The sequence below is a fragment of the Bos taurus genome, chromosome 12 (genome assembly GCF_002263795.3).
Source record: "Bos taurus isolate L1 Dominette 01449 registration number 42190680 breed Hereford chromosome 12, ARS-UCD2.0, whole genome shotgun sequence".
In the NCBI taxonomy this organism is placed as follows: Eukaryota; Metazoa; Chordata; class Mammalia; order Artiodactyla; family Bovidae; genus Bos; species Bos taurus.
This window is the reverse complement of record NC_037339.1, coordinates 33,491,492-33,517,851: the sequence shown is the minus strand read 5'-3', so window position 1 is coordinate 33,517,851 and position 26,360 is coordinate 33,491,492. Positions and strand designations below refer to the sequence as shown.

Below are 26,360 nucleotides of genomic sequence, written 5' to 3'. Positions count from 1 at the left end.
AGGTCTAATTTGGGTATAAAGAAAGAATGAAAGGAGATTGGCGGTGTCACTCAAATAAACCATTTCTGAATTTAAAACAGGTTTTCAACCCTCAAGGTAAAAACCAGACTTTTCACAGCAAGCTAGCTGACCTGAACCAGATAATTCTCTTGTGGCTCAGCTGATAAAAAATCCACCTGCAATGCAGGCGATCTGGGTTTGATCCCTGGGTTGGGAAGATCCCCCAGAGAAGGGAAAGGCTACCCACTCCAGTATTCTGGCCTGGAGAATTCCAGGGACTGTATAGTCCATGAGGTCACAAAGAATCAGACATGACTGAGGGACTTTCCCTTCACTTCTGTCTTAGTGATCATTATGTACATTGTCATTTCATAGTCATCCTTCAGAAGAAGAAAATGGAAAAGCTGCAAAATTAAGGCTTCACATCCTAGTTATATTGTCTAGGCATCTCGCATTGAATGTTTGCATTTACAGGTCCCAGTAATTCACATAGAAGTCGATGGAGAACATGAGTAGTGAAAGTCCTCCAGAATTCTGAGTGCAGTCGTCATCCACTCATTTTGTGTCACATAGTTATCTCTGCTATTGGCCTATAGTGCCAGTTTAGCAAAAATTAAAGACAAATGGTAAATGAACACGCAGAGACTTTCTAATACTAGCACCCACAGAGATAGATTTTTTTGGTTGTTTAGTCGCTTAGTCGTGTCCAACCCTTTGTGACCAATCCCATGAACTGTACGCCACTCTGTCCATGGGATTCTCCAGGCCAGAATACTGGAGTGGGTGGCCATTTTCTTCTTCAGGACCCAAGGATTGAACCCTCATTTCCTGCATTGGCAGATGGATTCTTTACCACTGAGCCACCAGGGAAACCCAGAGATAGATTAATATGGTTTTATTCTATTCCTTCTTCTAATAGACAAAGAGAAATTTTAATCTGTATGAAAAGTGGTTGGTTGGTTGTTTGGAAACCTGACTTTGTGTGTTTGCTTCATTTGGAGAAAATATAAGATGAAGAAATTCAGAGTTAGAAAGAGGAGGCATTAGAATCACAGACAAATGTCAATGTCTCTAAAGTTCTCTTTTTACATTCTGAGTAAAACAGACTTCAGGGCTCTACAGGTTAATTGTAACTTCTTTGTTTTTCAGATACTGTGTTGGCCAATGGTCATGCCACAGACTATTTATTTGTTGGAAATATCGTTTATACTGTAAGTTTGCCTATTTATTGAATCTTTCTTAAATGGCACGTGTGTAGGTTCTGCCTCTCTCTCCCTTCATATAAAGTCTTTGTCATTATTATTTCAAATTTCTGAAGTATATATTATAGATTCCTTAAAGACTACAGCCTTGAAATTAAAAGACGCTTGCCCCTTGGAAGGAAAGCTGTGATAAACCTAGACAGCATATTAAAAAGCAGAGACATCACTTTGCCAACAAAGGTCTGTATAGTCAAAGTCATGGTTTTTGCAGTAGTCATGTACAGATGTGAGAGTTGGACCATAAAGAAAGCTGAGCACCAAAGAATTGATGCCTTCAAACTGTGGTGCTGGAGAAGACTCTTGAGAGTCCCTTGGACTGCAAAGAGATCAAACCAGTCAATCCTAAAGGAAATCAACCCTGAATATTCATTGGAAGGGCTGATGCTGAAGCTGAAACTCTTAACACTTTGGCCACCTGATGCGAAGAGACAACTCATTAGAAAAGACCCTGATGCTGGGAAAGATTGAGGGCAGGAGGAGAAGGGGATGACAGAGGATGAGATGGTTGGATGGCCTCACCAATTCGATAGACATGAATCTGAAACAACTCCAGGAGATAGTGGAGGACAGGGAAGCCTGGCATGCTGTAGTCCATGGGGTCGCAAAGAGTCAGACACGACTTAGCAACCGCACCACAGTAACAAGCTCAAAAGGGTTGTAAAATGCTTACCTTGTATTTCAGTGAAGTTTATGCAAAGTTCCCTGGTGGGAACTTCCCCGGTGGCTCAGAGGATAAAGCGTCTGCCTACAATGTGGGAGACCTGGATTTGATCCCCAGGTTGGCAAGATCCCCTGGAGAAGGAAATGGCAACCCCCTCCAGTATTCTTGCCTGGAGGATCCCATGGATGGAGGAGCCTAGTAGGCTACAGTCCACGGGGTCGCAAAGAGTCGGACATGACTGAGTGACTTCACTCACTCACTTATGTAAAGTTCAGATTTCAGGACAAGGGATCAACAGACTTCCCTCAATCTTTACATGAACATTTCACACCTACTTGTGAAAAATCAAAACAAGCAAAGAAAAAAAAAACCCTACATTGAGAGAAGGTGATTTCTCCCTAATCTTCCAAGCTAAAGAAAAGGGGGAGTAACTATTACTTATGAGAAGACAATCACTAAAGTGAGGGCTTTTCTTAAAAGAAACCTGCCTGTAAGTTTCCTAAAACTTACCCCCAGGAAACTAGCTCCCAAGGTGGCACTTCCAAAGTCCAGCTGCTGGGAAGAAACTGCCCGTGGGGAGGATGTGGGGTTTCTCCTGCCTGAAAATACAAGGATAACACGTTTCCCAAATTCCTCTTTCTTTCACAGTATGTTGTTGTTACTGTTTGTCTGAAAGCTGGTTTGGAGACGACAGCTTGGACCAAAGTAAGTTTTCTATAGAATTATTAATATTTCTCTATCCAGTATAGATATTTTTGTGGCATAGTATCTTTTTAAAACCCAGGAAAACAGTAAGCAATGTCAAGCCATGGTAGTTTAAATTTTTCCCTCTAAAAATTGTGGTTTGACCTTTATCAGGGCACATTTGCCATCCAAATTTCTCTAATCATTTGCTAGGCTCTGAATACAGCTCTAAGCTATTAACAGCTCATTCCAAAGATGTATGTATATTATTTAAATATATATGTATATATATATATACATACAAAGAAAATACAGGACAGAAAGGTGAATTTTTAATTTCCATAATTTTGCCACCAAGAGGTAGTTACTTTCAACATTTGCTGTATTATCTTCCAGACTTTGTGCATTTATTTTAATAAGATGAAGCTTTACAGAACATAGAGTATTGTAGCCTTTTTTTTTTCACTAAAAAATATATCAGTATTTTACATGCTTTAAAGTATGCTTCTGCAAAGTCATAGTTCATGATTAAAGAGTATGGAGTTTTATCAGTATCCCATCACTTATTTAATCAGTCCCCAATTTGGGACATTTTTAGTTATCTCCAACTCTTGAGGGTTATGGCCAATGTTTCATGGCTGTCTCTGCTGTTTACAAAGGCTTCTAATTCTGTTCTGATTACTTAAGAGAGGGGTGGGAGGTAAATATGGAAGCAGAGAATTGAGACAGAGACAATGAAGCCAGGTGAGGGGGGTGGTGGCCTAGCCTGGGGGTTGGAGCAGGCACTAAGCAGTGGTCAGATTTTTTAAAAAGCTGACAGATGCTCATGATGGATTAGATCATGGAGGAAGTCAAGGATTATCCTATTAAGAGGACAAAGGAGAAGAAATTCACAACCCAGCAGATGCTCAGAGTGGTGTTGTTAAGATATATGTCCATGCCAGATTTCTTTTTAAATTCTTTGGAAAGGAACAGTTGAAATCTCAGAATGATAAATAAAACCATCTTGGTCATTTTGTCTGTCCAGCACCCTCTTCCTAGATGAATGAGGCCTTGTTTATTCAGATCCAGGTCAGAATGCATACCAGTAAGGGACGGGTGGGGGCCTGCTGGCACCAGGGGGTGGGCCTAGGGAACCATCAGCAGTGGTGCAAAAAGTGCTTTCCTCTTCAGGGTGGTTTGGGGTCACTAGTTACTTAAATTCACCATTAAATACTCTGAGGCAAGAAAATGAGAACTCAAACTCTCCAATGACCAGTGACTCATAGAAACCTTTCCATAAAGAAAAGTGGCATGGACCGAGGGCTCCTGCAGCAGGGGGTGGGGGCGTCGATCAGGTGGCTCCTGGGCCCGCAGACAACCCTGCCTAAGTGTCTGTTTCCTCCTGCAGTTCAGTCACCTGGCCGTCTGGGGAAGCATGCTCATCTGGCTGGTGTTCTTTGGCATCTACTCGACCATCTGGCCCACCATTCCCATCGCTCCAGACATGAAAGGGCAGGTCAGTGCCACTAATTGTCATTGGCGTCCTGGGTCTCAGGGTGGGGATGAACTGCAGGACAGGCTGGTGTTGCCTGCTTCTGTCAAAATGAATCTGGTGGGAAACAAACCACATCAGAGCCCCTGGAAGACGTTGTCCAGGCCACAGGAACAGCATTTGAAATGTCCACAGTTAGGTAAACTGTTGACTTAATTCCTCTGATCTACCCAGTGCGTCCGCATTTCCACAGTGAATCCTGTTCTCAGATGTACAGTTCACAGACATGGAAAATGGGAGATGATTTGAGTTGTTCATGGTTATATTGGTTGCAATTTCGATAGTGGTATTATTATACTTTGAGTAGCTGACAATGTCACCTGTGAAAGAGAAATCTAACCACTCTATGAACCAGATCATTAGTTAACCAGAATTTCTCACTGTGCATCTCTTCATCGAGAGGCTGAGATAGAAGACCTTTACGCTCGTTTGTATTTTGTTTCATCTTTTATATTATCTCCGTCTAGTGTTTGCCATGGAGCCTTCAGCCCTGACACACTGGATCTTAAGATCCCATGGGATGGGGTCTGGGGGGGAACTTGAAAGCCCTGGGTTCCAAGAGCCCTCAGTTTACAAATGAAGCTGTAAAACTTGTTTTACAGGGAAATGTTTCAGGGTTTATAAGAGAATATGTGATTTGTGGGAAGGGACGCAGAATGTCTATGAAGGAAGACATTGCATTCCCTGTTCTTTTTGCATTCGGACCCCTTTGGAGGTGCTGACCATCCCTGGTTGGGCTTGTCCAGGTCAGCAGTCCGGGTGCTGGGGCAGCACCCCAGCTGTAGTCTGCTCCCCAGCCCTACCCGCCAGGCCTGCCTTGTTTTGTCCCCACTTCCAGGCCCGGAGCACACTGCAGGGCCCGGGCAGCTGTTCACAGGGGGCGTGCGCTGGGTCTCCTAAGGTTTGCTCTGGGTCATCCCCCCGAATTTGCATGATGGCGCTGGTGTCTCCGGTCAGAACCAAGCATGGGAAGAGAGGGCTGTGGGTTGCAGGCTTCTTCTGGCTCCTGCCCCACACTGACATATTATAGGGGCAGGCCCATGCATGGCTCATCGGGCTGCTATCTTTACCTCACTCACTCTGCACAAATGAGCCAGAACTCGGGTCTCCCAGGTCTAGATACATGCCCGGCAAGTGTTTACCATGAGGTCATCAGGGTGGGCTGCTTGCCATTTTTACTTGGTGAACCCATTGATGCACCTTCGGGGGCCTGAGACCTCCTCTGAGGTGCTGAGCAGGATAGACATGTCCTAGAGGGGCGACTTGTATGTCCCTGAACACAGCTTTGCCTCCTGTAAGGCACCAGGACAAACATGTAACACACTTTTCAGGTCCTTCCCAAATCCAAGTGGTAGAGGGAGTTACAGAGCAGTGAATGAATCAAGAAGATTGTTGTGTAGCAAAACAAGCATTTCCCAGCAAAGATGCTTTGTGCACTTCAATCAGTTCTTTCTGTTCTTGAATTTTTTTTTTAATTGGAGGATAATTGCTTTACAATATTGTACTGGCCTCTGCCACACAGTTACATGAATTACACATAAGTATACATATGCTCCCTCCCTCTTGAAACCCACCCTGCCACACACCCATCCCACCCCTCTAGGTTGTCACAGAGCACTGGGTTGAGCTCCCTGCATCATACAGCAAATTCCCATTGGCTGTCTATTTTACATATGGTAATATATATGTTTCCACGTTACCCTCTCAATTTGTCCCACCCTCTCCTTCCCCAGCTGTGTCCACAAGTCTCTTCTCTACATCTGCATCTCCAAATAGGTTCATCAGTACCATATTTCTAGATTCCACATGCATGGGTTAATTAAGCAAGAAGACTATCCATAATGATGACCACTGGGTAAGGCTTGGTGCCTAAAATATCTGCTTCGTGTTCTTTCCTTGTGTTTAAAGGTGAGTGTAGCCCAATAAACATTTCATTTGGGGGATTTGGGGCAGAGGACGATAAAAGGGACAGCAGCCAACTGCAGAGAACAGTCTTCTAAATTAGAGGAGAATGACAGCAGAAGGATGGAATTAGCTGATGGGTGACTGGTTGACAAAGCCCCCTCCTTTGAAAGCCCCTCCCCAGAGAGATGTTCCAGTGACCCCTCTGTGGTCACTGGCTCCAGTAACCCCAATTCAGATGTGCGTGAGATAGGCTGGTCACCAGTTCATCAGGAGAGTGACCTTTGACATGTGGCGGGACCATTCACTGTGTAGCCCGAGTTGCATGTTCTTTTGTGTGGTTCAAAGGCTCAATGTAATGATGAAATTTCCATAGTTGGGGACTTTCTGAAAAAAAACCAGTGAGCTATTCCTGCCATGCAAGAGCAAGGAACTTGTAATATTAAATCACGTTTCACTTGGGTATAAAAGCTTTTTTTTAGCATAAACCACATCATTTCAGCTTTTCGGTTGGTTGGTCTGTTTCCATGAGGCAAAAGATGTTGTTCTGAAATCGTCCGTCACTGGCTGAGGCTGAGGTTTTCATTAGACATGGAAGGCAATATTACTGTAGTTTTCATGTCCAGGGGCTGCTGGATGGATAATCCACAGTCTGTGTTGAAAGGACTATTTCTTAGCTCTGGTCTTGAATTTGAAAAATATGGCCAAGTCATATCCATCCCTTTGGTGCTATGCTGGTCCTGTGGATTGAGTGTTTGGGCCCCCCTCAAATTTGTGTTGAAGCCCTGACCACCCCGTCCCGCCCAGCATGGAGGTGGGGCCTTGGGAGGTACTAGAGATCAGGTGAACGGAGAGACAACCTGAGCGACAGCTTGCTCGTTCTCGGCTGTGTGAAAAGGCAAGGATCTGAAAAAAATATATATCTGAGTCACTTTGCTATACACCTGTAACTAACACAATATTGTAAGTCATCTATCCTTCAATTTTTAAAAACGCCTGACAGACACAGCAAGAGAGGGAAAAAATAGATGCAAGAAGTTAGACATCTCCCACCCGGAAGAGAGCCCTCACCAGAGCCCAGCCAGGCTGGCACCCTGTCTCAGATACTCAACCTCCAGAACAGGGAGAAATACATTCCTGCTGTTGAGAAGCCATCCACTTTGGGGTGTTTTGTTACAGCAGCTCAAGCTGACTGAGATGGTTGGTGAAGGCTTTGGGGTGATGGTATTCTGGAAAAAAGACTGCATTTTAAAAATTATTGTTGTTATATTATTATAAGATTGTTTCTAGTGATTTTTATAAGCCATTTTTTTGTAGGTCACGGGCAGTCAGGTTTTGGCAATGGAACGCAGTTCTTTTGAGTCGTAAAATTAAACTAGTCTCTGAAGGCAATGGCATTTCTTACCAGGAGTCAAAATAGAATTACCTGAGAGACATGCCTCCTCGTCTTCATCTTTCACTGGTCAGTTATTTCCTCAAGCCTTTATAAATCGGAATATTGTAACTTAAACTCCCATTTCTTTTGGCTAAAGAGTTTTAACATTTTATGGGTTCTTTTTTACTTTGTTTTATTTTCAACATTCTATAGGTTCTTGAGGTGAAATTTCTTAGTAGGGTCCACTGACCACCTACATCGGAACCATCTGGGCTGCTTGTTAAATGACAACCTCTTTCTTCACCAAAAAAAAATATGTACTTGCAACACACGCACACACAATCAGAATCCCTGAGCATGGAGCCCCAGCCTCTGAATTTTGGTAAATCTCCAGGCTGTTTAAAGCTGGAGCACCCCTGCTCACCACACCTAAAACGTGACCCCTGACATTCAAGCCAGCCCTGGGGGTTCCCTGAGAAGACGGCATCTGGGTGTCCGCAGTGCGCTGCGTCTCTGAGCGGTGGGCCTGTGAGCTCCCACAGGTGGTGTGGCGTCTGCTCTCAGCCCCGCGCTCTAAGCAGCAGGTTATATCCAGAGACATTACCTTGTCCGCCACAGAAAAGCACTGCTCACCAACTGCTCCTTGCTTTTCCTTTAAAGTCCTTTCCATGGCTAGTAAAGAGGGAAAGAAACCTTCACTTCAAAGCCGACAAACCGCTAACTCCGTCTGCAGTGCCAGGCTCCAGCCAGCTTCTGGCAGAGGACAGCCCCCCCCCCTTTTTTTTTTTATCCAAACCCAGGAACGGCTTTACTTTTGAGTTTTATATACACACTTTGTATACACAAGGCAGATCCCAGTGGACTAAGAGTGAACGGGAAGGCGGGGCGGGGTGGGTCTGGCTGCCTTGGATCAAAGCGATTAATTCCTCATCTTCCCTACCCTCTGGCTTTCTCTGGACTTTGCAGCTGAGCAAGATCTCAGGCCAGGCATTTTCCATATAAATATAAAAAAAGGGTTTTTGTTTCCAGGTGCTTTAAGAGGAACACTGAGAAGCTGGAGTAAGGGCCATCTCTGCTCAGAACATTCCAGACTGTCTGTGTCAAGCTGACTCTGGCCTGAGGGCCAGGAGAACCCTTGTCCTCAGGTTAACTGTTGTAGCTTGGGACACCGCCGTTTGTCCCCAGCACCCACCTTCCCTCCCGCCTTTGCTGAGGGGCCCAGTTCATATCCCATTCTGGCCCTCTTGGACGAGCCCAGCCCCTTAGGGAAACTTTCCACCCCTCAGTCCAGCAGGGAGCTTGTCCCTCATGCTATCATGGGTGGTTCAGAACCCTGAAGTGGGGGGATGCAAGGAAACGTTCATTGGGGGTTCCTGGCAAAGTCGCATGTCTGCTCCTGAAAGAAGCCCATCAGAGACTTGGTCTGCTCTTATGCACCGTGGGTAAGGTTGCCTGGACTTGTTCACCACTGGGAGACATGCCAGCTCCAGAATCAAACTGCTTCTTTGAGAGAAGGAATAGAAAGACTGAAACCAGCAAACGTCTGTCATGCGATTTTCCAGACAGCAGGTGCAGCAGCCTCGAAGGCCGCCCCCAGTGCAGGCCCTCCCGGGAGCATCCTCCCTGGCTGCCTGGCCTCAGTGAGAAGCAGCTGTCAGCCTCCTGTGGACGGAGCTTTCTCTTATGTTTGCAAGTATAAGGGCAACAAAGAAAACAGATGATTTTTAAAAAGCAGTCATAGGCTTTAATATCCCATGTTCTATTTTACTCAAACTTAGGTATTTATAGATTTGTTTACAGATTTTGTAAACAATTACTTGAGTGTTGCAATTATGAGTGTTTTAGATGATAATATCCCAGAAACACCTAATGTGAATATCATAAATTCATTGGAATTAATCTTTTAATATAGCAATATTGAATAGAGTTGATCCTATTTTTCTTAAATAACATATTTCAGGAGCCTACGGCCTGGCTAGGGTGAGACATGGTCATCCCAGTAAGGCAGGAAGTCCCATCAGTAGAAACTTCCCTCTTGGTTTGAAATAACTATCTGACATCTTCTTTGTACAGTGTTCTTCTGTGTGGAACTTGGCCAAATTATCTGCTGAAGTGCAGTTTACATTTTGCAATTTGTGCATTTTGTATAATAATAAGACTGACGTCCAAGGAGGACCTTGCTGTTTCTAGATGACATGATCTGAAAAAATAGCTGCTGCTGCTAAGTTGCTTCAGCCATGTCCAACTCTGTGCGACCCCAGAGATAGCAGCCCACCAGGCTCCCCCATCCCTGGGATTCTCCAGGCAAGAACACTGGAGTGGGTTGCCATTTCCTTCTCAATGCATGAAAGTGAATAAATAAAGTGAAGTCGCTCAGTCGTGTCCGACTCCTAGCGACCCCATGGACTGCAGCCCACCAGGCCCTTCCGTCCATGGGATTTTCCAGGCAAGAGTACTGGAGTGGGGTGCCATTGCCTTCTCCAGAAAAAATAGCAATAGGAATAAAATTAAGAGGTTAAGGACTTTCTGGTTTTTATGTGTCTGGCCTCCAGGGTTCCTACATTCATATACATTTGCCTCTTGAAGTCTCCCTCCAAGAATCCCTATCTGAGTTAGTCACTAGAACTGAAAAACAAATAAAGAAAACTATAACAAGAAGTTCTTCACTAATAAAAGGGAAATCAAAAACAGTCACTTAACCAGGGCATCTAGTTGAGTTCTCACTATAAATATAGGCCTATAAATATCTGGGCTCTAAAAATCAGAAAAGTCAGGCATTGGACAAGAGTTCTATCAGAAATTGGCTTTCAAAGTCATTACATGTCACGCCAAATTATTTCTGTTTTTCTTTTCCTGATTACCAAACAAGGAAGAAAGTATGCTTTATAAAATCCATTTGCCCCTCAAAGTAATTCCAGATTCTTCCTAAAGGAATGGGACCAGCACCCGCTGGAACTTGGCTGCTTCCTACAGGGTCTGCGGGATCCACTGAGGTCTAGGTTAATGTGACCTGAATCAAACGTCTTTCCTATTCACTGCAAATCCTAACAGTGAAAGTGGGATGTGAATTAAATTCTCCTCGTGCTTAAGAAATCGATCAAGTTAAGTCAGTTGTCCATAAGAGCCATAATTGTGTTATTTCTGAGCCTTAGTTTTCTCAGGTATAAGACGTAGATAATATGCGGCTTCCATGGTAGCTCAGTGGTAAAGACTTCGCCTTCCAGTGCCAAGTGGGGTGTGGGTTCTATCCCTGGTCAGAGAGCTAAGATCCCACATGCCATGGGGCCAAGAAACCAATATATAAAACAGTAACAATACTGTAACAAATTCAACAAAGACTTTAAAAATGGTCCACATCAAAAAATCTTTTTTAAAAAGCAATATCTATCTTTGGAGTTAATAAAGACATGAAAGAAAATAAGGTGGTTGTTTGGTTGATAAGTCATGTCTGACTCTGCGGCCCCATGAACTGCAACACCCCAGTCTTCCCTGTCCTTCACCGTTTCCTGGAGCTTACTCAAACTCATGTCCATTGAGTCGGTGAAGCCATCCAACCATCTCATCCTCTGTTGACCCCTTCTCCTCTTGCCCTCAATCTTTTCCAGCATCAGGGTCTTTTCCAATGAGTAACAACAGATGATGTCTATTGAGAAAGTACTATGTCCCAGACAAAATATCAGATCAGATCACTGGCTCAGTTGTGTCCCACTCTTTGCGACCCCATGAATAGCAGCACGCCAGGCCTCGCTGTCCAGCACCAACTTCCGGAGTTCACTGAGACTCACGTCCATCGAGTCAATGATGCCATCCAGTCATCTCATCCTCTGTCGTCCCCTTCTCCTCTTGCCCCCAATCCCTCCCAGCATCAGAGTCTTTTCCAATGAGTCAACTCTTCGCATGAGGTGGCCAAAGTACTGGAGTTTCAGCTTTAGCATCATTCTTTCCAAAGAAATCCCAGGGCTGATCTCCTTCAGAATGGACTGGTTGGATCTCCTTGCAGTCCAAGGGACTCTCAAGAGTCTTCTCCAACACCACAGTTCAAAAGCATCAATTCTTCAGTGCTCAGCCTTCTTCACAGTCCGACTCTCACATCCACACATGACCACAGGAAAACCCATAGCCTTGACTAGACGAACCTTTGTTGGCAAAGTAATGTCTCTGCTTTTGAATATGCTATCTAGGTTGGTCATAACTTTCCTTCCAAGGAGTAAGCGTCTTTTAATTTCATGGCTGCAGTCACCATCTGCAGTGATTTTGGAGCCCAGAAAAATAAAATCTGACACTGTTTCCACTGTTTCCCCATCTATTTCCCATGAAGTGATGGGACCAGATGCCATGATCTTCGTTTTCTGAATGTTGAGCTTTAAGCCAACTTTTTCACTCTCCACTTTCACTTTCATCAAGAGGCTTTTTAGTTCCTATTCACTTTCTGCCATAAGGGTGGTGTCATCTGCATATCTGAGGTTATTGATATTTCTCCTGGCAATCTTGATTCCAGCTTGTGTTTCTTCCAGTCCAGCGTTTCTCATGATGTACTCTGCATAGAAGTTAAATAAACAGGGTGATGATATACAGCCTTGACGAATTCCTTTTCCTATTTGGAACCAGTCTGTTGTTCCATGTCCAGTTCTAATTGTTGCTTCCTGACCTGCATACAGATTTCTCAAGAGGCAGATCAGGTGGTCTGGTATTCCCATCTCTTTCAGAATTTTCCACAGTTTATTGTGATCCAGACAGTCAAAGGCTTTGGCATAGTCAATAAAGCAGAAATAGATGCTTTTCTGGAACTCTCTTGCTTTTTCCATGATCCAGCGGATGTTGGCAATTTGATCTCTGGTTCCTCTGCCTTTTCTAAAACCAGCTTGAACATCAGGACAGAATGTGGTCCACTGGAGAAGGGAATGGCAAACCACTTCAGTATTCTTGCCTTGAGAACCCCATGAACAGTATGAAAAGGCAAAATGATAGGATATTGAAAGAGAAACTCCCCAGGTCAGTAGGTGCCCAATATGCTACTGGAGATCAGTGGAGAAATAACTCCAGAAAGAATGAAGGGATGGAGCCAAAGCAAAAAGAATACCCAGCTGTGGATGTGACTGGTGATAGAAGCAAGGTCCAATGCTGTAAAGAGCAATATTGCATAGGAACTTGGAATGTCAGGTCCATGAATCAAGGCAAATTGGAAGTGGTCAAACAAGAGATGGCAAGAGTGAATGTCGACATTCTAGGAATCAGCGAACTGAAATGGACTGGAATGGGTGAATTTAACTCAGATGACCATTATATCTACTACTGCGGGCAGGAATCTCTCAGATGAAATGGAGTAGCCATCATGGTCAACAAAAGAGTCCGAAATGCAGTACTTGGATGCAATCTCAAAAATGACAGAATGATCTCTGTTCATTTCCAAGGCAAACCATTCAGTATCACAGTAATCCAAGTCTATGCCCCAACCAGTAACGCTGAAGAAGCTGAAGTTGAACGGTTCTATACCTACAAGACCTTTTAGAACTAACACCCAAAAAAGATGTCCATTTCATTATAGGTGACTGGAATGCAAAAGTAGGAAGTCAAGAAACACCTGGAGTAACAGGCAAATTTGGCCTTGAAATATGGAATGAAGCAGGACAAAGACTAATAGAGTTTTGCCAAGAAAATGCACTGGTCATAACAAACACCCTCTTCCAACAACACAAGAGAAGACTCTATACATGGACATCACCAGATGGTCAACACCGAAATCAGATTGATTATATTCTTTGCAGCCAAAGATGGAGAAGCTCTATACAGTCAGCAAAAACAAGACCAGGAGCTGACGGTGGCTCAGACCATGAACTCCTTATTGCCAAATTCAAACTTACATTGAAGAAAGTAGGGAAAACCACTAGACCATTCAGGTAAGACCTAAATCAAATCCCTTATGATTATACAGTGGAAGTGAGAAGTAGATTTAAGGGACTAGATCTGATAGATAGAGTGCCTGATGAACTATGGAATGAGGTTTGTGACATTGTACAGGAGACAGGGATCAAGACCATCCCCATGGAAAAGAAGACAAAATATACATTCAACTAAATATGCTCTGCCTGTGAAATTACATGTATAATAAATTAGCATTAGTTCATCTGATAATTCACTCTACAAGCATATGAACAGATAGGAGCTTAGAAAGAAAGAAACCAGCACCTAGGTCAGGCTGCGGGAGGTAGCTGGGGCTTCCTGAGTCCCCTAGGTGTCAGGGTACGAGCCCTCACACACCGTCACTATGGTGATCACCTAGGGCAATGCTTGGTGCAAACCAGGGATCAAATAAGTGTCAGTCACTTCTTAAAAAGTCTTAAAATTTTGGTTTTGTTAGATTGTATCTGAAGTGACTTGCCCTGCAGTTTCAGAGAATTTTTCAAATATAAATGTAGAATTTCTACACATACTTGATATTTAAACAGCAATCAAGGAGAAGGGGATGACGGAGGATGAGATGGTTGGATGGCATCACTGACTCAATGGACATGAGTTTGAACAAGCTCCAGGAGATAGTGAAGGACATGGAAGCCCGACATGCTGTGTTTCATGGGGTCATAAAGAGTTGGACACGACTGAGCGACTGAGCAACAACTGCCTATGAACCCTAGTCAGGCCAGTTTCAAACAATGGCCTTTTTCTAAGCACATGACAGAAAGCTGAAATTTTCCTAGCCCTGCCTCCCGCGCCGTTCTCTCCATCCTAGCAGTTTGTTTTATTTTGGCCTCTCGTTTCAAGGATGCTGTGTGCTAATTCAAGACCTGACGGCTTTGGTTGCGAGTTCTTCTTCTCTGGGGTTAAAGGTCTTATGGTGATGTTGGCGTTTGCCATTCATTCTAATGTTAATTTTTAAAATATCCATCAGCAAATTGAAGTACACATTTCATGCTGATTTTGTTTGTTTGGAATATTTATCCTCCATAGTCACAGAGGATGTTTGATGTGGTTTTGAACTTTTCCTTTCTCCAAACATGTGGAAATGTGCATGGGGAGCCCTGGGGTTGAAGTTCTCTGCAGGGATTGACTTCTTCTCAAACATCTGTGAAGGGAAATGCCTGTCTGGGGACCAGAGCTGTAGTTCTCCCCGCCACCCGCCGACATCCGGGTTATTTAGGTTTATTCTATTTATGAGATAGAGAGGTGCCTGAGAAAAGACCAGCAGATACAGGATTCGTGCAGGAGAAGATAGGTTGGGTTAGGCTAAGAAGAGAGGAAACAGAATCTCAGCACTCTATTATACATGTCCCAAGTTTCCCTGTTTTGTGTGAATGAGGACGCAAATCTCTTATTGACAGCATCCCAGAGAACCAAATAGTGGAAGGACTTAAAGCAGGTTAGAGCTTTAACTGTTGTTGTCATGGGTGCTACGAACTATCAGATGTTTTTCGAAATCATATGCCTTTTGAGTCGGATTAACCAGCTGTTTGGTTTTTGTTTTTTTTTTTGGCATTCCTTTGGCAAAAGGCAGGAAAAGAGAAGTCTAGGTTATCTGTGTCCATGTCTGTAGTGCACTTTCATCCACATATTTTTTTAAGTAAAATTATTGCAGTGTGTTTTTTCTTAATTTTTAAGATTTTTTTATTATGGAAAATTTTAGACATACCATAATGTAAACACACGTCATTTGCGTGGGACAAGGTGTCTCTTACAAGGAAATAGCCATTGATTTCAAAGTCTTACTTAATAGTACTGTCAGTTCAGTTCAGTTCAGTCGCTCAGTCGTGTCCGACTCTTTGCGACCTCATGAATCGCAGCACGCCAGGCCTCCTTGGGTCCATCCTAATCCAGCACCCTGTTCTCCTTTGTCTCCAACTTTTTAAAGAAAATCTATTAAATATTTTATGTATTTATTTTCCCCAATTTATCCCACTCTGCCACCTTTCCCTTTTAGTAATCATAGATTTGTTCTCTATATCTATGATTCTATTTCTATTTTATAAATAGTTCATTTGTATCCATTTTATATTCTACATATAAGTGATAGCGTATGGTATTTGTCTTTGACTTACTTCAGTTAGGATCATGGTCTCTGGGTCCATCCATGTTTCTGCAGATGGCATTCTTTATTTCTTTTTAATAGCTGAGTAATGTTCTGTTGTATATATGTAGCACATCTTCTCCATTCATCTGTTGGTGGATATTTAGGTCATTTCCATGTCTTGGCTATTGTGAATAGTGCTGCTGTGAACACTGGGTTCAGGTATCTTTTCAGATCGTGTTTTTCTCTGGATATATGCCCAGGAGTGGGACTGTTGGATCATATGGTAGTTCTAGTTTTAGTTTCTTGAGGAACCACCACACTGCTCTCCCTAGTGACTGCACTAGTTTACATTCCCACCAGCAGTGTGTCAGGGATCCCTGGTCTTGATAAAGGAGAGAAACAGAACGAAGGGCACATGTGGATGTGCTGGTCCTTCTCAGGGTGCTACAGACTATCCAATGTTCGTTGAAATCATATGCTTTCTGAGTTGGATTAACCAGCCGTTGTGTTTGGCATTCCTTTGGCAAAAGACAGGAATAGAGAAATGGGGGCATCTTCCCCCACTCCACCCGACAGCAGCATCTCCTCACCTGCCGCCTGCCCTACATCCCTTTCCCCCTCCTCTGGTCCCAGCCCCCGAGTCCCATCCCCTCTTTCAGAATATGCACTCAAACAGGGCTGGTTCCACTGCTGCTCTGCCTCTGGGTCTGGACCTGCCACCCAGGACTAGTCAAGCAGGATCTTCAGCTCGGGGACCATGGATTGATTCAGGAACAGCATGGTGTCCCACCAAGGCCACTTAGAGACAATTCAGGGGTTATTTATAGAAACTAAGAGGGAAGGGAGGAGCTCTCTTGCTGCTGGGTTTGTTATATATTAGGAATACCATCAGTCTCGAGATGCCACGGGCCACCACCAAGAGAGTGTGTGACCGAGGATGAATTGAGCACGGAGGACAGCCAAAGTGAGAGATGGTGGCATTGAGTGTGCGCCTGGATCAAGCTCTACCTGAAGCTGAAATGATCTGTGAACTTCCAGATACATTAAATCAATATACACCCATTTTTGCAGAAGAATGCAATTCAAGTTGGCTTTCTGTTACTTCTGAAAAGGGTTCTAATTAACAAAAAAATTGCTAAGTTACAGACACAAAGGATAAAATCAGCTGGGTCAAGCTAAGGTAACGGGAACTCTTCCCTTCTGGGAAACTGGTTATGTTTAGAAAAGCAGCTGGTGAATTTCCCTACTGTGCATCTTGCCTCGGAGTTCGGAGAGTCAGGGTACCAAGGGAATTTGCCTACTTTTGTGGCTTTCCTATGCCCTTCTCCTATGATCCCCCCAAGAAAAAGAAGACATGAAGTGGTTATTCAAAAATGAGATGGAAGGAAATAGAAGTTTTTCTGACATGGGCCTCTTTCTCTCTGCAGCCAACAATTCAACATGGCTCAGAGTCACGTGGTCCTGAGCAATGCTGTCCTATAGAAATATTAATATAATGGAGACACATTATAGCTTTGAATTTTTTAGCAGCCCCATTAAAAAAAGGAAAATTGAACAGATTAAGTTAGCTTTATTGATATAGTTAGCCCACCGTTTCCAAAGTAGTATCACTTAAACATGTAGTCGACATTAAAAGAAATTATTAAAGAGGTAATTTGCGTTGCTGCACTAAATCTTTGCAAGCCAGTGTATATGTTGGACTTGGAGGGCATCCCAAGGCAGGCTGACTCAATGGCAAGTGCCCAGTAGCCACATCTGGACAGCAACTAATGTATCAGACAGCCCAGCTCTTAAACAGCAGTTTCAGGCTCCAGAACTAAATTTAGTACAGGCAAGATTAAGAGGTGGGAAACCCAGGCTCAGATAAGACTGGGGCCTGGGAGAAGCCTGGCCTCCAGGACCTTCCTCTGCAGCATGGTGTGGGTGCCTGACTTTGATCTCTGTCACCTGCAGGGAAAAGGGTCTTGGCTCTTACAGGAGGCTTCCCCTAAAGAAGAAACTCTGGGGACCCTGGAGCCGCTGTTCATCACTGCTTATTAATTGCTTTAAGCAAAGTGTATAAACCAAGACTTACAAAGCATGGATCTGGCTTCAGGTGGTTTTCCCAAAGTGCTGGCTAATTCCCTGACCACATCCTCCTGGACGTGGGATGGAAGAGGTCAGGATGGAGGCCTTTGGTCACGTTTCTATGATGTGGCAGCCAGCTGAAAGGACTTCCCTGGTGTCTCAGTGGTAAAGAATCCACCTGCCAATGCAGGAGACATGGGTTCAGTCCCTGGGTGGGGAAGATTCCCTGGAGGAGGAAATGACAACCCACTCCAGTATTCTTGCCTGGAGAATCCCATGGACAAAGGAGTCTGGTGGTCTTCAGTTTATGGGGTCACAAAGAGTCGGACATGACTGAGCATGCACACAGATGCAACCAACTAAGGAGTCACTGGAGTCGAAGTAACCGGTGCCACCGAAAATAAACTAGATCTGTTCTGAACAGGGGGTTAATTTGTTCGGCAAGTGGCAATTTCAAGTAGGATTCTTAATTCCTAAGACTGTACGAACCCCCATCCTTTTTATTCCTTCTAGAGTTTCAGGCCATTATTCTAACCTCATTGTGCTGGATACAAGCCCTACTGTTTCTACCTCCTAAATATCTCTTACCTTGTCCCCTTCCATCCAGTTCTGCTCCCACCCAGTTAGTTAGTGCTGCAGAATTTCATGCCTGGACCATTGCAGTAGAGTAGCTTCATGACTGGTTTCTCAAAATCTGTCTAGACTCGTTGTTTTGTGCAGCCAAGTGACAATGTTAGTCGCTCAGTGGTGTCCATCTCTTTGTGATCCCATGGACTGTGGCCTGCCAGGGTCCTCTGTCCACAGAATTCTCCAGGCAAGAATAATGGAGTGAGTAGCCATTCCCTCCTCCAGGGGATCTTCCCCACCCAGGGATCAAACCTGGATCTCCTGCACTGCAGGCAGAATCTTTACCATCTGAGCCACCAGGGAAGCCCTCTGCAGCCAAAGTGGCTTTCAAAACAGAAAGCTGATGGAGTTGTCCCCCTGGCCTCCCAGTGTGCTCAGGGTAAAAGTACAAGCCGTTTGCCAGGCCTGTTTGTCCAGCGCCCACTCCCGCCCCACCCACACTGGCCTTCCTTCACTCCCAGGTAGGCCCTGTTTAAGCTCCCACAGTATAGCTGCTCCTGCCCCCACTTCCTAAATGCCCTGGTCTCTACCTTGTACAGAGCTAGGGCTCACCTGGTGTTCAGACCTCAGATGAGTCGTTTCTTCCTGCAGGTACTTTTTCTTGTGGCCTTGACAAGATGGACCCCTCCTAGGTGTGTGTTCTCTGAACACAACTTACCTCTCTCCCTTGCACTTACCACAGTTAAAAATCTACCTTTGTGTGTGAGATAATATTTTATACACATTAAGATAGCCACTATTTAAAAAGACTCAAAGAACAGCAAATGCTGGCAAAATGTGGGAAAATAGAATCCTTGGGCATAGTTGGTGGGCATGTAAAATGGTGTGGACGCTGCAAAAAAACAGTATGGAGGGTCCTCAAAAAGTTAAAGAATTACCACACGATCCCATAATTTCACTTCTTATTCCTGAAAGAATTGGAAGCACAATCTTGAGGTATTTGTACACTCTTGTTTGAAGCAGCAGGATTCACAATAGCCAAGAGGAAGGAGCAGCAAAGTGCCTGTTGACATGTAATCAGTTACACAAATGCAATCGGTACATGCCATGGATACTATGCAACCTCTACATACATAGTATGGATGAATCCTGAGTCAGTTACACGAATGCAATCAGTACATGCCATGCATACTATGCAGCCTCTACCTAGTATGGATGAATCCTGAGTCAGTTACACGAATGCAATTGGTACATGCCATGGAATACTATGCAGCCTCTACATACATGGTATGGATGAATCCTGAGTCAGTTACACGAATGCAATCGGTACATGCCATGGAATACTATGCAGCCTCTACATACATGGTATGGATGAATCCTGAGTCAGTTACACGAATGCAGTCGGTACATGCCATGAATACTATGCAGCCTCTACCTAGTACGGATGAATCCTAAGAACAGTAGGCTGTGTGAAATAAGCCAGTCACAAGAAGACAGACGCCTTGTGGTTCCCTGTATCAGGAACCTGGAGTAGTCAAAGTCATAGAGACAGAAAATAGAAGGGATGCTGGGAGGGGAAATGGGGTGCTGTGTTCAATGGAAAAAGAGTTTCAGGTTTGCAGGATGAAAACATTGTAGAGATCTGTTGCAGGACAATGTAAAGATAGTTCACACTGTTGAACTTAAAAGGCTTAAGATGGTAAATTTTATGTTATTTTTATCACAATTTTAAAAAATTTATATTTGTCATTTCATAATTCATATCAATTTCTTCCTCTATTTGTATTTATGTGGTTTCATAATTCATGTCAGTTTCTTCCTCTATTTATATTTATCTAATCTCATAATTCATATCTATTTCTTCCTCTAAATTGTAAGTTTATGAGGAAAGTGAACACTCTTCAATATATCATTGGTACCTACCTCTGCTCTTTCCTGGCATTCAGTAAGTATTTAAATGAATGGATTAATAAAGCAGAATTAAACACCTCTCCTGTAGAAATGGAGAATGGATTTGACTTTGTGTGATAGGTGCTTAATATCTGTTTGCTGAATTGATAACAAAAGCAGATGCCAAATAGTCAAACATTTGGAAATAGCCTGGCACAGAATGTGCATGTAAGAAGTGATTGATTAGTTAATTTACCATTTTCTGAAGTGTGCTCAAAAAACCAGTACATGAACCATACGTTTTTCCCACCAGAAGAATGATTTCTAGATTTAAAAAATTTTGAAACACTTCCAGTTGAAAATGTAGTTGAATAACTTTTAGCTACATGGGTGATATCTGTGGTAAGTGTTTGTTGTTGATGTTGGTATTTGTGTAGGGTTAATATTAAGGTTTAATTACTTAATGGAAATGGCTATTTTGGAGCAAGTATTAAAGGAAAGGCAAATGTGGAATAGAGATGAGTACCTAGTTCAAGGAAGTACTAAGCTAATCATTTTCCAAAAGTTTTATTACTGGAGATAAAACTGATGAAGTTAGTGGCTCACAGATAGTTTTAGCAGAAATGTAAGTTCTCTAAACAAAAGCATTATCAGACAGCATTTTCATTATTCTGTTGAAGGGATTGGTTATTTTTAGAATAATAAATATAAGCACATAGCTGGAGAGGAGGTTTTGGTCAAGAAAATGTCATAGGTAGAGTTTCATTAGCAGCTGGCCTGTGATAAATCTGAGATGATTTCATGGAAGAAACAGACCTTCTCTGAGGGGGTTTGTGCCTTTAGTCAAAAGGGGAAGCATTGCAGGCTTGTGGCTTAAAGCTGGAGTGGATCTGACACCAAGGACCACTCTGGGACGTAGAATTTCAGTGTCATGTAAAGTGATATTACAAGAAAGGAAAAAGTTTGATTTGTACCCAATACAGCACCTTCATTAAAAGAAAGAAAAGCGGTAGGTACGGTGATTTCTATGTCCAGTGAAACCAGAAGCAGCAGCGGTGGGAAACAGAGACGGATGGAGGGGAGAGTGATTGATACGGGAAGGACATGAGAAGTCTTAGTGTGATGGAGAAGGCCAGGTGGGGCCATGAAGCTGGAAGGAGAGGGCTTTAAAATTTCACCAAAGGAAATTACAAGGTTGTTGAGAAATTTTCCAAGACATGGCATCAAGAAAGAATGAGGGTGACCGTAAATAAAGGTTCTGGAACATAGTGAGCCTGGGTTTTACCTTCTTATGATCAATGTGGGAAAATTAATTCTTAGAATGAAAGGAAATAGAGGGCATAGGAGTTTCATGTTTTGTGGACTTTCTGATGACTGAATCATTTTAAATGAATAAAATTGTAGCCCTTGTCTAGGCTGTTAAAAAAAAAGTCTTAATTCCACCATTGAAAAGTAATTAAATGCTGGATTAGAACATTACTGTAGTTTTCTGTTATATAAACTTATTGATTCTAGATGAGATTTTTAAAAATCTGAGATGATCACAATTTTAGAAAATAGCTTATTATGCCAGAATGGTTTGTTTTGAACTGGAAATGTAAAATCAAGGAACAACTTTAGATAATTAACAAAGTTGTCTACTTGGGGATGTGCTCATTTTGTTAAAAGAAAAATTGGTCCTTTAGATTTTCAGTGTTTTCAATGGCTCAGATTTAGTGGAATAATTGAACAAAGGCAGTATTCTCATACAAGGCACAAATGTGAATTCTGTTCAAACCTTTGAAGACCTCTGGCATAGGTCTTAGTGATGGGTTATCATCTTCTAGAGGCTGTTTCAGGCCATTTGCTCCCCAAAAAACTTTTTTTTAAATAAAAGCAATTTGTCATTTATTCTTCTATATATATTTATGTAACTACCAAGATTGGGGTTGTCATTTTATTTAACTGTTTATTTTATGTTGGAATATAGCCAATTAACAATGTTGTGATAGTTTCAGGTGGGCAGCAAAGCAAGTTAGCCATACATGTCCATGTATCCATTCTCCCTAAAGCCCCCCCTCCCATCCAGGCTGCCACATAACACTGAGCAGAGTTCCCTGTGCTCTACAGTAGGTCCTTGTTGGTAATCCATTTGAAATATAGTTGTGTGTACATGTCCATTCCAAACTCCCTAACTATCCCTTCTCCCCATCATTCTCCCTGGTAACCATTAGTTCTCTAAAATGGAGTTTGTCATTTTAGAAAGTTGCATTTTGGGGCCAGGTCGTCCACAGAGCCCCGCCCCTCTTTATCCCCTAAACTTTCGATAGGGTGAAATGAGCTTCCAAAACTCAAAACTCTAAACAATGAGCATCTGACTGATAAAGTGATGTGTTTGAAACTGTACTGTGTGTGAATTCTCTTCGTCGCTTTGCTTTGTTTCACAGAGAGTTGTTTATATTTGGTAGTTTTCCATTCCTCTTGCCTCCTTTCAGGCTAGTTCTTGGTTTTCCCTTTGATGTCCTGTCATGGTCGCCCCCTGCTCTTCCATCTGACTCTGGGTTCTGGTCAGTGGTCACGTCTATGGGGTGTCTCCTCTCATGTGTCTTAGAGCAAGTGCCTTTCTAAACTTTTGTATGCTGCTGTAGTGGCTTCAGATTAATTTATAGATCACAGTTTTGCCCAGGTATCTTCTACCAAAATCTGTCACCACGAATTCTGACACCGTTCTGTAAGACCCTCAGCCCCCTCAGACGTAGCTTAGGAAGTGGCTGTGCTCATTAAGAACTCAAGAAGGACATAATCCTAGAGTCAGAAGTAAACCACATATAGACACCTAGAGCTTGTCAGGGTCCATAGCAACTCAAAGAACGAATTTCCTTTTCCTTCTGCTTCCAGGGAAGCCAGCAGCTCATCCATAGAGAGTTGTCTCTTGGCAAACTTGCTCTGCATGAAGTAGGGCTTCCCTGGTGTCTCAGATGGTAAAGAATCCGCCTATAATGCAGGAGACCTGGGTTCGATCCCTGGGCTGGGAAGATTCCCTGGAGGAGGGCATGCCAACCCACTGCAGTATTCTTGCTTGGAGAATCCCCATGGACAGAGGAGCCTGGTGGGCTACAGTCCTTGGGGTAACAGAGTCTGACGTGACTGAACTACTAAGCACACACGCACGAAGTAGTTAAACATTCCACCAGGTTAAAAAGTGTAATTTCTCTGTTTTTTCAGGATTCTCTCAAATCAGGAGCAACCAAAATAAGAGAAAAGAAAACATATGATTAGCATTATTTCATCATATTAATTAAAACACAGTGGTAGTTTCAACTTGAGTGGATCAGTCACTAAAACCAGGGGAAGCTGCTCCCTTATTGTTAGTCTTTACAGTGAGACCTTAAGTGGGAATGAAATGTTTGAGATGACTTCTGGCTTTGCAGCAGAATTTAGGCACTGTGAGGCTCTTTCTAGAATACCTTTAGATCAATTCATGTAAAATTTCCAGACGAATCTTTACAATAAGATACCATTTTTCCTCTCCCAAGAGTTACTAAGTGTCTTTACAAGTTCTGTGTCTCTAAATGAAAAATGCAATCCCATCTACTCCTGCATGCCCCCTCCTAAAGCTACTCAGACTAAGTTAATCTTTTCAACAGAGCAGCCAACTTTTCCAGCAAAGGAATTTGCAGTCTTTGTGGTTTGGGTAGAAAGGTGGTTCATTTTACCAGTTTCTCAAAGAAATATGTTCCATGATAAATTCAATCTTTCCTCTAAAAAGAAGTTCCCCAAATCTACTTTTCTGCACACATTTTGACATGTGGGACTTTCTCTCTTGAAGCAGCCAAATGCTGAGTGTGTGTGGACCTGGGCAAACAGTGCTGGGTCCAAGGTTAAGGATATTTATTGCTGGAGGCATTACGTGTATTCGTATCCAGGAAGAGCAAAATCCAACACGTTGACAGTGGTTTTGAAATATATTAATTTGCCTTCTCTTGTCTTGGGGGAATATTTCTCTCCCCACTCCCCCTTTTAATCCTTTTCCACACTTGGTAGAATTTGGAAGGATTTTTGCCAGGAGTAACGAGCGAAGGCAGTGTGTGAATACACAGGAGAGCTGCTGGTTTCATTGCAGACTTCAGAGAAAGTTCCATGCACTCTGACTCTGGCTTGGCATGCAGGAAATTCCTCCAGGGTCTGCCCGATGCAATAAACAGACCTCCTGCATCTAACCACATCCACACCAAAGTTTCTTATGTGGGGTTCCTTTTGCTCTTTGTGTAAAAGTTAAGGGTCCCAGCATTCCTGTTGCAACTCCTTTAACCCCTACACTTTGGAATTGGTGTATGGCTGTGTTTAGGGGTTAATAGGCCTTGGGGTTTAATAGGACTTATTCCGTGTTATTTATGCACACACAGAGAAGGTAGACGCAGGAAACGGATTCCCTGTGGACACGCTTCTGAGAAATCTTACATTAGGTCAGGTTTGTCAGAAGGCTCACGGGGTCACATTTGCATTCAGGTGACTCACTGAGGACGGGGCTTATTATATGCAGCGCAGGTGAGTTTTTCGGTAATTCGTGCAGCCCCTAGCTGGCAGCCCCAGTGTCACTGAAGAGAGGGCTTGTTCGAAATGCTGAATCTCAGGCCAGTCTCGAGATATCAATCCAGATATCAATCCAGATTGAGAATCTCAATCCAGTCTCAAACTACTGGACTAGAGTCTGCATTTGTAACCAGAGTCCCAGGGGGTTCGTAGGATATTAAAGGGGAAGAAGCCTGAGTTAGGTCCTGGCCACCAGAGTCCCATCCCAGTAAGATCGTTGGAGAGTGTGTGGGGCAGAGAGGAAGGAGGGCGGGGAGGACATCGGCTGAGTTAAATTATGCTCATTAATTCAATTTGAGGCAGGAATGTGTGTAAATAAACGCTGGCAGCTGCAGAGGCTCCGTTTCCTGCCGGGCTCGGGCTGGAATGCAAGGACCAGCGCCGCAGAAACCCGACTGCGGACCAGTGCAGCAGCCCTGTGACCACGAGATAACGCAGAAGAAATGGTCTTGCCCTGCAAGGAGGGTTTTCAGGGCAGCATTAAGTGCCAAACCAAGTGGAGCTGGAGAGGGCTGTGCCAGCCAAGATCAAATCTCACAGTTATTTGAAAAGATGAAACACCCTGGACGGCCCCCTCCTCTTCCTTTAAATCAACGCAGATCAGATTTCCAGGGGGTCAGATGAGTGGGACAGCGGCTGGTCCCACACAGCCTGCTGGCAGATAAATGACCTGTTCATATCGCCTCTTCCTTACAAAGCTGAGACCCTGAGAAGCAGGGAGGGGAAGAATGAGTTTTAGAACAGGAGCATCCTTGGTACCATAAACCTGTAAACATTGACAGGGCTGGTTCTTGGCATTTGATGTTCATGAATGGTTTGGGGGGATGGAGCTGTCCTCCCTGGATCGTGTTTATTAAACTCCTCGTGCCTTGCTGGGGAAGGTGCTCGCTTGTGTATTTCCAGGTGGTTCTCGTGCTGTCCTTTGTAGGAGCTCGTTGACTGCCGTGTGTTCCAAAGAGACATCTGTTTCCCAGCTAGTAATGACCGGTGACTCCTTGTCCCCACTCAGCAAGGAATGGCTGTCCAGAGAGGCAGATTCTTCACTCATTTTATCTGCAAATGTTTTCTTAAGCCTTCAGTGCCCTTACTGATCAAAAGGGCTCACCCAGTGCTGGGCACTTTATTGAATGCTTCAACTATTTAATCCTCACTACAGTTTCCATTTCCTAGGCAGGAAACCAAGTTCTGGTGAAGCAAAGGAACTGCCGTGGTTGCTAAGTCAGGGAGGGAGGCAGGATTTGACCTTGGGCTGCCTTGAGGGCCCCTAGCAGCCTCGCTCACCCTCCCAAACACAGCCCCCCTTAGCCTCTTAGCATGCCTCCCTGCCACTGCCTCCCAGAGGGCTTCCTGCCTTCTCCGTGCTCTCAGAGTCCTCTGTGTCATTTAGTTATGAAAAAAGATTATCATTATTATTACAGACGAGTGTGTGTGCACGTCCCTCACTCACTGGACCGGTAGGGATCTTGGGAGAGGGTCTGGCTTAGAACGGGCTGGCAGTGGTCAGAGGTGGCTCCTCCTGAATGCCCCCAGCCCCGAGTCTCCATCCTTGTGTCCTGGGTCGGGGGATGGTGAAGGGGGGAACTGGGTGATGGAACTTGACCGCTGAGTGATTCTGGAGGGGCGAGGAGAGCCCTTGTTCCTGGGCTTTGTCCCATGGTGAACTTAGTCGCTTCAGTCATACCGGACCCTTCGTGACCCCGTGGACTACAGCCCTCCGGGCCTCTCTGTCCATGGGGGTTCTCCAGGCAAGAGTACAGGAGTGGGTTGCCAAGGGCTCTGTCGAAGCTGCTTTGAAAAGCTAGAGAGCCCCCTCCCGTGTCGGCCACTCCAGGTAAACTGGAGAA

The 26,360-nt window shown here is 43.9% G+C and overlaps 1 protein-coding gene across 4 annotated transcripts in view; it reads left to right on the top strand.

Moving 5' to 3' along the window:
* Positions 1–26,360, top strand: part of ATP8A2 (ATPase, aminophospholipid transporter, class I, type 8A, member 2) — a 494,154-nt gene that overhangs the window by 355,599 nt on the left and 112,195 nt on the right. For all 4 annotated transcript variants that reach the window (XM_024999819.2, XM_024999820.2, NM_001435329.1 and 1 more), the window contains 3 exons: positions 1,150–1,211; positions 2,572–2,628; positions 3,998–4,105. In XM_024999819.2, the coding sequence (XP_024855587.1) occupies positions 1,150–1,211; positions 2,572–2,628; positions 3,998–4,105 (227 nt within the window). The remainder of the gene's footprint in view (positions 1–1,149; positions 1,212–2,571; positions 2,629–3,997; positions 4,106–26,360) is intronic.